This window comes from Culex quinquefasciatus, chromosome 3 (genome assembly GCF_015732765.1).
Source record: "Culex quinquefasciatus strain JHB chromosome 3, VPISU_Cqui_1.0_pri_paternal, whole genome shotgun sequence".
NCBI classification, from domain to species: Eukaryota; Metazoa; Arthropoda; class Insecta; order Diptera; family Culicidae; genus Culex; species Culex quinquefasciatus.
In genome coordinates, this window is record NC_051863.1 from 127,254,406 (window position 1) to 127,267,924 (window position 13,519).

The 13,519-nt window shown below is 35.7% G+C and overlaps 1 protein-coding gene across 14 annotated transcripts in view; it reads left to right on the forward strand.

Moving 5' to 3' along the window:
* The window catches only part of LOC6049317 (calcium-binding protein E63-1), a 199,168-nt gene that overhangs the window by 179,606 nt on the left and 6,043 nt on the right, over nt 1–13,519 (forward strand). For 13 of the 14 annotated variants that reach the window (XM_038264047.1, XM_038264049.1, XM_038264048.1 and 10 more), the window contains 3 exons: nt 2,307–2,469; nt 2,534–2,682; nt 9,398–9,969. In XM_038264047.1, coding sequence (XP_038119975.1) covers nt 2,307–2,469; nt 2,534–2,682; nt 9,398–9,459 — 374 coding nt within the window. In that variant the 3' untranslated portion in view covers nt 9,460–9,969. Of the gene's footprint in view, nt 1–2,306; nt 2,470–2,533; nt 2,683–9,397; nt 9,970–13,519 lie in introns of those variants that run through there. The other variant, XM_038264046.1, reaches the window with a different exon arrangement.

The following is a 13,519-nucleotide window of genomic DNA, read 5'->3' on the forward strand; positions in this document are numbered from 1 at the left end:
TAACTTTAGCACCCATTACAGTGCTGAAAAGTAGAACTTTTCAGCATTTGTTTTAAAATGTGTTTCTATTCGATTCTGTTATTTTTAGTAGAAAAAAGTAGGCTGTTTCGTCAATGACAGGAAAAGTAGGAAGTTTCAAGACGGAATTGCAAAAAACTACTATTTCATCACTTTTGAGTTTTCGATGCAGTTTTTTTTCAAAACTGAACGCTATTTAAAAAAAAACAAAAATATTTTTTTAAATATTTTTTTTTTAATTTGTAATGACATTTTGTTACGATAGGGAGGGGGTCCTAAAATCCAAATATTTGCGTTGCGCAATAAGAAAACGCTCCCTAAAATATTGATAAAATCATCGTTTTCGAGTTATGGGCGTAAAATATTCCAATTTTTTTTTATTTAAAAAGATAGTGTTCATTAGAGCGACAAGAAAAATTTAAAATTTTGGAAAATCTCAAGACATACCTCCTGGCTCGATTTTTTAGGCAATAATAAGAAACTGTGCCAATTTTGAGCCAAATTGGTTAAGGTTTCTTCATATAAACTTCAACAATAAAAAGCAAACCTTAACCAATTTGGCTCAAAATTGGCACAGTTACCTATTATTGCGTACAGAATCGAACCAAAGGGTATCCCTGATGTTGATTTTTTAATGTCACCCTAGTGTTCCTCCATGTCCATCTTTAAAAAAATATATGTTCAAAAAACTGTGAAAATTCTCTACAATTTATTATTTTGTACATGATCCGACCCTTGGTAGCTGAGAAATTGCCTAGCGAAGAATAAAAATGACCAAAAATTAGTTTTTTAAGGCTCAAATTATATTATTTGGCTCTATTGAAATGTAAGTCGTGATTTAAAAATCTGACAATATTTATTTCAAAAAGTTGCGAAAACTTCGTACTTTTTTCATCTTTTAGCATCGAAAATTTGTGATCAATGGTTTCCATGATATCATCGATTAAAAACTAAGGGTCAATTGAGTAGAACTTGAAAAAACTCATTTTTGATTAGGGCTCGTGCATAAACCAAGTGACACAAAACTTCATCATTTTATATAAACACCTTATCACAGCAACCAATGGTCGTTTCAACAATGTATTCAAAATCAAATTGTTTAAAAAATTCTCAGCTTTTCGAACACAGTAAAAAAATTCTTTGTAAAATCGCATGCAAAATCATGCACATTACCTTTGTGAGCAAAAGCATGTAATATTGTATGAGAAAACGTGTACACAAAAAGCATGTACCAAAGAAAAAAAATCTCGTCTGTTCACCCCAAAAATAACATCAATCTGGCGAGAGTCATATTTAAATTAACAAGTCCGCGCCCCAACCCGCTCGGCTTTCTCGCCGCTGTAATTTTTTATTTTATTTTTGTAATAAAAAGTTATTGAAAAATTGAGAGTTTTTTTTAAATTTCAACATTTTTTTTAGAATAGTTCTAATCGAAGTTGACTTTATAGCTGTCGGCCACCATTGCTAGTACCAACCACTAGTGTCTTCCTTTTATCTACAAGGACTTCGCCGCCCTGGGCTCCTAAGTGTATGAAAGTATGGCACGGAGCGACGGCGCCGAATACCCATATTTACACAAAGAATTTTAGAGCGCCCGCCGCGGGATTCGAACCGGCGACCTCTGGATTGTGAGTCCAGTGCGCGGTCCGATTGATCCACACTAATCATAACCTACAATTTTGCCGAACACACCAAATCGACCAGAAAATCCATTCTCAAGAAACAGATTTCCGAATGTTTTCATAGCAGTTTTTCATGGACAGCCCCCAAATTTGTATGAAGACAACCAATTATGCAAAATGGCTTATTTAGACATAAGGAGTCGATGGTCAAAGTTTCCTACAAAACAAAAATACAAAAATTATAATCAGGTTTGTTTTACGAAATTCTAGAAAACTGCTCATTTACGAATGGAATTAAACTGATGGTTGATATTTCTTTACTGAACCTAAACGAGACTTAAACTTTCAATTTGGTTATCTGAAATTTAGATCAAATTGTGATCAATTTGGGACACAGATTCGGATTCAAAAAGTAACACAACCTTCTTTATGTTACAACTTTCCATGTTATTTTCATCTACTGAGCAGGAAAGTTTAAACTTTTTGGCATAAATTTTTCATACAAAATCCACACAAGCTTGAACAAAATACTTTGAAAGATCATGCGTCTCCTCAGAATATCTCTTTCCCTAGTAATTCTATGGAGACGCATGGTTCTTGAGATGAGCTTGCTTCGATTCTTCCGCCAGTAACTAAAAAATGTCTTTCATTGTTTTATTCTTGCAGGCAGTGGACTGATAGACGAAACCGAGTTCCTCCAGTGGGTTGCCCGCATTCAGGCCCTCAAGGAAGCAGCAGAGAGCAGCACGAGCAGCAGCAGCAGTAGTAGCACCAGCACGACCCAGGCCGCCGACGATGACCTCACCCAGGACCTGGTGGCCGCCTTCCGGTAAGACCATCCCCGTATTTCAGTCCTTTTTTTCGAATCTAATTGTCTCAAATTCTCACTTTAGGGTATTTGACCGCGACGGCAACGGGTACATCACGCGCGACGAGCTCAAATCGGCCATGGACATGATCGGCGAGAACGTGACAGAGTACCAGCTGAACGAGATGCTGGAGCTGGCCGACGCCGACAAGGACGGCAGAATCAACTACGAAGGTGAGTGTGGATGCCCCTCCTGCGGGTTGGTGGGTGCCGGCCGGGTTTGCTGAAGCTGCTTTTTGGGTTCGGTTTGAGGCTTGAAAAGCAAATTGCTCAAACGTTGCATCCGCACAAAAGATCATCGAATGCATTTACATTTAGTGTTTGCTGTAATTTTGTACAACTAGTGTGTCTGAATTGTTGTTCATACAGTGATTGTTTTAGTTTTAGAATATTTCGCATCGTGATTCATTTTGGTGAAGATTTATTGCATTGCAAAATGATATATAATTAGTGACGCATTCATTTTAGTAAAACCAAATTATCATTTAAATGTTATTAAATTAATAAATTTACAAAATACATCGTCATAAACAAATTAAATTTGAAGGTTTTATTATAATTTTAAGAAGGTCGAAAAAGAATGATTTTCCCGGGATAACCAATTTTTTGAATTTAATTTTGTTTTGAAAATCCCTTGAGAAAAAATCCGGGAATTTGCAAAGTAATTAAACGGGATCTTATGATCTTACTTCTTTGAAAAACCTACATGGCTCCAGTCCTGATTTGGTTTATTTTATTTAATCTCGTGTATGGCAAAGTTGGAGTAATTTCTATCTTTATTCAGCAACTTTTTCAATCAGATTATGAATAATAAAATGGAATTTTCATTCATTTGGAAATGTTATTTTGTAAGCATTATTTGCAAAATTAAAATTATTAATATTAATTATTAGTAAATTTGATCATTTGAACAACTATGAATTGTAAAAAAATGAGGATTGCTAAATTTTACACACAATTATGAAATTAGACCGTAGATCGTTCCGATAACTTAGGTCAGTAAAACTGCGTAGTCACTCTCACTCAATCGTTTGAAAATACATTTTGTACAGCTTTATCTACTTGCAATTTTTCTGCAGACTTTTAACAAATAATGAATCTCACTTTCATCAATCATTCAACCAGAAATACCTAACAAATATTCCTATTCCGCCAAGCAGCCTAGTCATTTGTACAAAGAGTTTCCCCAAGTCAACCAATCAACCCAAGCGGAAGCATCCAACTTGTTGACCACTAGAACCGCCGCCGGTAGCGTTTGTGGGTGTGCGCGTGGTTGTCGCTGTGTATGTGTGTCCTGTTTCTTTGCCCCCCCCCTCCATCCCCCACCCCACCCAAAGTCCAGTCCTGATCGCATCACGTTTCAACGCTAATCCTTGCGGCTAAGTGGCTCACAGCTCGGGGCTCCGACGACCGTCAGCATAGAAATGGCACTCCGATGGAATGGAATGGAAAAGATTCGCTTCCTCTCGTGGCGAATGTACAGAATTAGTAGTAGAAGAGCGTGGCTGAGCGCACTGAACATACATCATCCTAAGCTCAATCCCACCCACCGTTTGTACAGCATCCTCGTGCTGACACCTCAAGCCATGTCGATGGCGATGTGGTGACCGGGAGTTCATCGATTAGACAAGGTGTTGCAAAACGAGTTGAAAATTTGTAAATATTGAAAAAACAGGGAAATTTCAAAAAGTCAAATTCTTAAATTGCGATTCTTATGAATCCATCAAAAAATAAATTTTAATAAAAAGTTTAAATTATGAATCACTTGGAACAGAAAAAAAACAATAAAAATGGTTTCTCATGAAAATAATATTTTTAAAAGCTGAGAAAATTCTTTACATTTAGCTTTTTTGAACTTTGTTGATACGACCTTTAGTTGCTGAGATATTGCCATGCAAAGATTTAAATTCAGAAAAATTAATGTTTTCTAAGTCTCACCCAAATAACCCACCTTTTTCTAATGTGGATATCTCAGCAACTAATAGTCCGATTTACAATGTTAAATATGAAAGGTGAAATTTTCCGATCTTTCGAAAACAATACTTTTATTTATTTTTTAAATCAAGACTAACATTTCCAAAGGCCGTGATATTGAATGTTTGACCCTTTTGAAATGTTTGTATGCAGAGCCGTACCTTGGGTCCACGTCACCCTTGGCGAAGCACCAATTTGGCGCCCCTCCCAAATTTACAAGCATTTTGATAAATTGATATTAATTTTCAATGATTGCTTCAATACTAGTTACAATACTAGCTTCAATATGAGTTTTGCAATTGGAGACCTTAATATGGTTAAATTCAGAAACACAGTTATTTTATGTTTTATTTTTCCCTATAATATGAGATAGGTTGAATTGAACATTTAATATAGAGGTTTAGCTGGCTGAATTTTTTCTCAGATTTCATAACATCGATAATGATAGCAGGCACATAATTAAATGCTCAATCATGATAAATTTTGCCATAACTTGTTAGCTGATTTCATATTTCTAAGCCTGCTTAGCAAGCTTAGTTCAAAAAAGCACACCGGCATCGAAATATAATTTTTTGCAATTCCGTCGTGAAACTTTTTACTTTTCCTGTCATTCTTAAACGACGAAATAGCCTACTTTTCTGTACCAAAAATAACAGAATCGAATAGCAACACTTTTCAAAATAAATGCTGAAAAGTTCTACTTTTCAGCACTCAAATGGGTGCTGAAAAGTTGAACTTTTCAGCACTTGTTTCGAAAAGTAACACTTTTCAACATTTTTTTGATTTAAACGATTTATTGACAAAATACATGAAAATTTGACATAAAATTCCACTCAGTGTGTGTTTTTTGGAATTGCAAAAAAATGTTGTATGGAACTCGTTGCAAAACATGATTTTTTCAGCACTCTTCGTATTTATCCAACTCGGTGAACCTCGTTGGATAAATGTACGACTCGTGCTGAAAAAATCCTCTTTTTGCAGCTTGTTGCATAAACTACTATTTCAACATGCAGCGGCAGAACAATAATTCGTCAATACCAATTTGGGCCTTTGCAAATATTGTTTGAAGTTTATGTCCCTCGACTCTGACCAAAGCTTCCTATCAATTTAATCAAATTAGTAAAATCAACAAAACTTAAAAAAAATAATTCAAAAGCTTATTACTGCAATTTTCATGCCTCGACAAAAAAATCAGGGAAGATCTCTGCTAATATGTTGTTAGAAGATTATTTTCTACGGTCTGGTCAAGTTTGAGGGGTGGTTGACCATTTTGTGGGTGAATGCTGAAAACAAAAGTTATTTCACAAATATTTTGAAAATGTTTTTAAAATTTAATTAAATGCATTTATATTTTCCTTGAAATATTAATTTAACGACGTTATTTTATTTTTAAGTGCAGTTCAACTACAATAATAAATAATTGCAAAAGGAGTTTCAAAAATTATTCTTCCAATTTCAACTAAAACAATTCAATTCAATTTGTTTTTATTAGTAAATAATCAATTCACAATTTCGTAAATCTAATAACCTTATAGAGTTTTGGAGTTCCTTTCTACTATGATTTGTACTACAGTTCATTTTGATGTAATTGAAATTTTATATGTTTTATATGTTTTATATGAGGGAAAAGCCCGTTTGAGTGGAACGCCTACCGATGGGTCCTTCTCAAATAGGCACAAAACCTCTTATTTTTTATTATCAACAGATTTTACAATCCAAATGACATAGAGGATATATACAATCAAACTTAAGCTAACAAACTAAACTAGCACAATGTAAAAAATAAATAAATAAATAAATAAATAAATAAATAAATAAAACTAACTAAAAATAAACCGGTCTAAACCTTTGTCAAAACACATATGCTTCCCTGAGAAAATTAAAAATATCATGCTTCAGACGGGGACGAGACAAATGGAAATCGAAAAAGGGGTAACAACGTTCAAAAACCCTGCACATACTAGAAACAGGTTCATTGAAGGCATAATTTGTACGGGCTCCAGGTATAACGAGAAAAGAGTGTGAGCAAAGCACCCGGCGTCTAATGTTGACGTTCAGTTCACTCGTTAGAAAAGGACAGTTGATGTTTGATCGGAAAAGGTCAGCAACAAAAAAGGCTTTAGCAGCTTCTCTACGAACACTCAAAGGATCAAGGTGGAGCATAGAGCAACGAGTTTCGTAATTTGGACACTCACCAAGATGTCTTAAAGCAAATCTTGTAAATTTACGTTGAATCGCTTCGATTCGTCCAATGTCATTATGATAATATGGAGCCCACACAACTGAACCGTACTCTAGGGTGGAGCGAACTAAGGAAAGATAGAGAATTTTTAGGCAATTGACGTCGCGAAAATATTTGGTCATTCTAAAATCATTCCTAGCTGTTTAGAAGCCTTCGAGCACAAATAGGAAATGGTTTTTAAAAGAAAGCTTCGAATCCAACAACACGCCTAAATCCTTGACAAAAGAGTCACGGGTAAGTGGGTTACCAAGAATTTTGTAACTGAAAACGTTGGGCAGCGTTTACGGGTGAATGTAATTGTCGAACATTTTGAAGGATTGAGAACCATCTGATTCAAGCGGCACCAGTCAGCAAATAAATCAACCTGAGCTTGCAAATCTTCCATGTCAGTAGGCCTCTTAATTATAGCATACAAGTTAAAATCGTCAGCGTAGCATAGTTTAGGACAGCGAAGCAGGAAATTGACATCATTGATATACAACAGGAAAAGAAACGGCCCTAAATGACTTCCCTGTGGATTCCCATTGTAATAATGGATTTTCAAGAGAAGGAAAAATTAAAAAAACCTTCTAAATTTAAAAAAAAACTTTCTAAATAAAAAAAAACCTTTATAAATTAAAAAAACCCTCTAAATTAAAAAAAAAAACCTTCTAAATTAAAAAAAACCTTCTAAATTAAAAAAAAAAACCTTTAATAAACACATAATTTGTAAAAATTACAAAATTAATTTACTGATGGGCCAAAGAGCCATTTTACGTGATCATTCAAAACGGGTCCACGGGTCACAAATAATCACATCACGGGCCACGTTTGGCCCGCGGGCCATACTTTGGTCACCCCTGGGTTATTAAGATAAAACTGAAAAAGTGATATGCTTTGAAAACTTTTTTCTGAACAAATAATGTTGGTCTTATTGTCTAATCTAATCTAACACAAACGCAGCCAGTCCGATGAAAGCATGCTGGAAAGTCTTATGATTAGATCACGCCCCAAGCACTTTTCTTGTCATTATTAATAATTGCAGTACATCCAAAAACACCCGAAAATGTAAAACAAAAATTAAAGCGGCCAGCCCTACTGCGTTGTGTTTACCGCAGAGAGGATTCTGAGAACGGATCACATTTCACAGAATCTACAGGGGAGGAAGGATGCGTGGGCATACCGTACCAAACGCTCCGGTTCTGATTTAAAAAAAAAATTGAGGAATTTAAGAATTCAAAAAATTAGGAAATAAGAAAATAGATTTGTAGAATTTAAGAACATAAGACTTTTAGAATTAGTGACTTCATCGCTCATCATTTCATTTTTGTAGAAAAAAAACTCCTTTCCTCAACTCAACCTGTCCGTCACAACTTCCCTCCACTGTCAAGCGATCAGTTTGTAAGACTTGTTTTAGAGTTCAAATAATGTTGGTCTTATTGGTGAAAATTTACAGCAGTTTTCCAATTTCAAAACTCTAGTATTTTGAAAAAGAGTATGCAAATTTCAATGCACGAATTTCAATAAACAAAAGGGGAAATCGAGCTGAAAATATTTCAAAGGCCATTTCTTAACTCGAGAATGTGAAAATTTTGAAAGAATGGAATATATTTTTATGTTAAAATAATTCCTATTTCAAAGAAGCTCAAAATATGACCATAATTTTGTCACAATTTGGCTGATAGCGATTCACAGCCAAAGAAACGTGAAAATAACATATAGTTGGAATTTTTTTAGTTTGGAAGGTATGACTTAAACTTCATTATACAACGGTCCAAACTTAAACGTGTATTTATTTTGATAAGCTCTTCTAGAACTCTTTTAAATTTTTGCCAATTGAGCGCCCCTTCTTTGATGAAAAATAAATTTAGCATTAAGTATGAATTTTCAAAACATTTCGGTAGATTGATTTTGGCGCCCCAAAAATATTTTTTATATTAAAACCAAATTATCTAGCTATTTGTAATTCTATTTTATAATTCAGCGCCTTTCTGTTTCAAATATCTAATGAGGATGTTATAGCTGACATGAAAATTTTGTACAATCATCGATTTCGGCGCCCCCCAAGGGCTGGCGCCCTTGGCGGTCGCCAACCGCGCCAACCCCTAGGTACGGCGCTGTCAATGTCAAAATAAATACTATAAATCTGTTCCTCTTTTTTTGCAAACTTTCCAATCATGCCGAACGAATATAAAACGAAAACTAGAAATTCATCGCAAGTTTTAAATTACTAATTTTATTCAACGTATTTCAAAAAATTATCACCAAGTCATACTAAGAAATAATGGTAATATTTGAAGTTATATTTGATTTCAAATCATAAAACTTTATTCACAAAAAATAGTGTTCATAAAACAACTCTGAACTCCTGCTGCTCGATACTGCTAGCTGATAGAGGTCACCAACACGTGGCTCATTTGCTGTATTTTTTTCTGTGTACAGTTCACACGCATGTTAGGCTCTGTGTGTGTTTCGCCCAAGGAACGCTGGTTAATGTCATGTGAGTGTGTACGTGTCCCCCCAATCCTTTCCCTTCGACTAAACCCCGTGTCACCACCCAAACTCCCAGCAATGCATTTGGCTCATGTAAAATACGCGCAGAAATTCGCATTGAAAATAAATTTAAATAAAAATCCTTTCTAAAAAAAACCCCTCTCCCTTCTCTTTTACTATCTCTCTTGTTTTATCCCACAGACTTCCAGAACTTTTTCCTAAACAATATCGACACGTTAGTGCAACCCGTTGGGCGGAAATAGAGGAGTGTGGAACCAGGACTGCCACCCCCTCTCCTCGCAAAAATCACACAAACAACCCCCTTGTATCCTTTATCCCCCCCACCTTCCCCCTCTCCCCTTGGACCCCTGGGAATGGAAGCTGGTTTCCGTCCCAAAAGATTGTGCTCCCAAATTGTGTATGATATTTAATTAGCAAAACAAAAGAAAACAAAGAGTGCAAGTGCAAGTCTTATAGTATCTAGTGTTAGAACCAAAAGTTGAAACCCGACTACTTACTTCTGGAAAGCGAAAGAAGAAAACAACATAAAATAGTGCTGAAGAATCAGTTCCAAATCCTGCTCTGGATAGATAGGTTTGTTCTGCAACGGTTGAGCTGTTGGTTTAGGAATTAAAAATATAGTTAAAGAATGATTCTGCAGCAGAAACTGCGTCGTCTAAAACAGGGTGACTAGTGAGAGTGACCACGCGTCATTGCTACGTCTTGAGTTATAAATAAATATAGTATGCAATAAATGATTGTTTTACAGGAAATTTCGTTTCTTTGTTTTCTTTTCTTGTTTCGTCTTAGTTTGTATGATATGATTTGTTTGATTCTAAAATTTTCAGCGCAATGGAAACCTTTTATGAAATTTCTACACTTTAATTTTCACATAGGGAGCGTTCTTTTATTGAAAATCAAAAATCTCATAGAAGCGGCATGTTTTTTACTTTCAGTGTATTTTTCAGAAAAGCTGTCTAATTTCCTACAAGTTTGTCTTTGACCACTTTTTGATAAGTTGCAATGGCTTCGAGGTACAGCAATATTTAAATTGCGAAATACAAAAATATATAAAACACTTACGCCCTTCTCAAATGTCATCACCGAGTGAAACTGGCTCCCTATACACAAAAATGGCTTATATAAGCGTAGGGTAACATGTCTACAAAATTTTATTGAAATCGGAGAGGGTCGATAAAAAAGTGCCTAAAAAATTCTTGTTTTGGGCTAGAATTGCTCTAGCCCGTAACTCAGCAAATTTATGGTTTTAAATTACCTCTTCGTCGATGCAATTCTACCGCAAATTACGTTGAGTATGTGAAATTACACATGATAATATGTAATTTTACACACAGCCAGCGATTCATGAAATCATGAAAAGAAAATCTGATGACGAGAAAAATAACGGAAGGGAGCATGGCTGTCCAATCTCACGCACGAAAGATCGGTAAAATGAAAAAAAAAATCATCACCTGGATTATTCGGCGGAACAGCTATTTCATATCTACACTTGCTGGTGAAATGTCACACGTGAATTTGGTTAAAATTTAGATTTATGCATCTACCCGTCACGCGTCCAATTTTCCGTCCCGGGCAAAAAAAAGATTTCCCAAAAAAAAAAAATTCTCTGTTTCCCGAAAAAAAATATGTTTTTCCGGGAATTTCCGAATAAACAAGCTGAAGTACACTCAAAAAAATGAGTTCGCGTAAACGTGAACAGCGTTCATGCCAACGGGAACCAGGAAAAAAACTGTTCAACTTTTATAGTGCATTGCACCATGAAAGTGAACAGTTTTCTTCCTGGTTCCCGTTGGCATGAACGCTGTTCACGTTTACGCGAACTCATTTTTTTGAGTGTATAAATTGTCTTAACTTTTTGATCATTTTTTTATAATTAAATGTTGCCAAAATATCGATTTTTTTTATTCTATTCTATTCAATTTAATTTAGACCGCTGCAAATATTTTTTTGAAGTTTATGTCCCTCGACTCTGGCCAACGAGGTTATAAAAATATAAAATTTGAAAATACAAGCCAAACTTTTATTTATTGATTTTAATAAATTTGAACCAATTAATTCGAAGCTTTTTTGAACAAAACTTCTGGAAAAATATCATTTTTTGTCCTCGAAAATGTTTTCAACAACATATCAAAATTTAAAAAAATCAGCTTATGAATCAAGGGTTAGTTTTCATAAGGTCCTAAGCGCCAAGTGTAAACAAAGCCGTTTTTCGATCGATCCTCGATCAATTTACGAATTATCAAATTCAGTTATGTTTTGAATTGTTCATCTGCACGTCCTTTTAATGCTCTTTACTCAAAACATTTGATTTTTTTCGAACAAGAAAGAACAATTAAGTGTCGGAGGCCACAATGGTTGTTAAGACGTATTGCAAACTAATCAGAAAAATGTACTTTTCAAATAAACAATTTTTTCTCATTTGGCCCACAAGCTCATGTGAGTTCCAAATTTGGCCCGCCATATTGCAAATCATCTCCATTTTATCATTTGGCAAGACAAAGACTTATTTTTTGCCAAAATAAAACCTATTTGGCAAAAGACGTTTAAAAACGTATGAAATGTAATTTTTCCTTAACTCCTGACTAGGTTTTAACAAAGGTTTTATCAAGGCTTTGAGGATGTTGTTGGGATTCAGTTGTAAAGCCTTGAACTATGTAGGTTTTATAAATAGGCCGTGACCTTCTGCGGAGGTCCTTTTGGGTTTTAAGTGGGGTTTATCGGGGTTCTGGGGAGGCTGTTACGACTTAGTGGTTTTAATGTTGGTTTTGGCTGATAGGTTTTATAGCGGTTGTGACAGCTTTGAGGAGCAGTGCGTGGTCGAATGGTTACGATGTCCGTTTTTGTAAGCGGATGATTCTCTGTTCGATTCCCATCTGCTCCAACATTGCATCGGATGAGGAAGTAAAATGTCAGTCCCGGCCTTGGTTGTTGTTAGGCCGTTAGGTCATTCCAGGTGTAGGAGTCGTCTCCATGCCATAAGTACAAACAACACACCAAACCAAGCCTACTCCGGTGGAATCGCTGGCGGCGGTTGGACTCGCAATCCAAAGGTCGTCAGTTCAAACACTGGGGTGGAAGGTTCCTTGGAGTTGAAAGAGGTTTGGGTGCTCTCCCCATTCAAGCTTTCGGACTCCTAGGTTCGAGCAAAAACTTGCAATAGAGACCACAAAAGACCCGGGGGTCGTTAATGTGGATGGTTTGATTTTTGATTTTTGACAGCTTTGATAAAGCCTAAAATGTTACTTGGGTAGACATGTGATTACAGAGCGGATTCGTTAATTCGAATAGAACTGCATTCAAATAAGTGAATCCGAATTCGGAATTGTAACGACTGACAGCTGTCATAAGCAAATCTACCAACAAAGAGATCGAAACGAAAGCATTAGTTTGACAACCCAGTTTTGACGTTTAAGTGTTGCATTCGAAGTAGCGAAGTTCAAAATCAAAAAAGTTTCGGATAGTATCAAAATTTGATTTGTTGAAAAAATGTAAATTTGACTAAAATATTGTTAAACATAATTTAAAACTAACTTAATCCACCTATGTGGTTGGTGCCTTCCTCACTCTTTTCCAACAATGGGTGATATGTGATATGATGGCTTTGGACACAAATTTCGTCTGATTTCGTTAAGTTCCGGAATACAAAAAACACACATATCACTCAAGGGCTCATAAGTGCAATCTTAAGTGGTCATAGCTTGATACAGGGTTGCCAGATCTTCCATGTTTTAGACTCGTTGGAAAGGACTTTCGATTACCTTACCAACGATGGGTCGGATGTGGATCCGGACATTGTTTACATACATTTAAGTGAGATCCGGTTACAAAAAAAGTACATAAATATCACTTAAGTGGTCAGAACACGAAACAGGGTTGCCAGATCTGCAATGTTTTAGAATCTTTTGAAATGTCTTTCGATTACCTTACCAATGATGGGTCGGATGATGGATTCGGACATTGTTTACAAACATTTAAGGGAGATCCGGCTACAAAAAAGTACATAAATATCACTTAAGTTATCAGAACTCGAGACAGGGTTGCCAGATCTTCAATATTTTAGACTCGTTGGAAAGGTCTTTCGATTACCTAACCAATGATGGGTCGGATGGTGGATCCGGACATTGTTTACATACATTTAAGTGAGATCCGGCTACAAAAAAGTAAATAAATGTCACTTAAGTGGTCATAGCTTGAGACAGGGTTGCCAGATCGTCAATGTTTTAGACTCGTTGGAAAGGTCTTTCAATTACCTAACTAACGATGTATAACATGATGATATTTGGTTCAGTTTACTGCCATTTA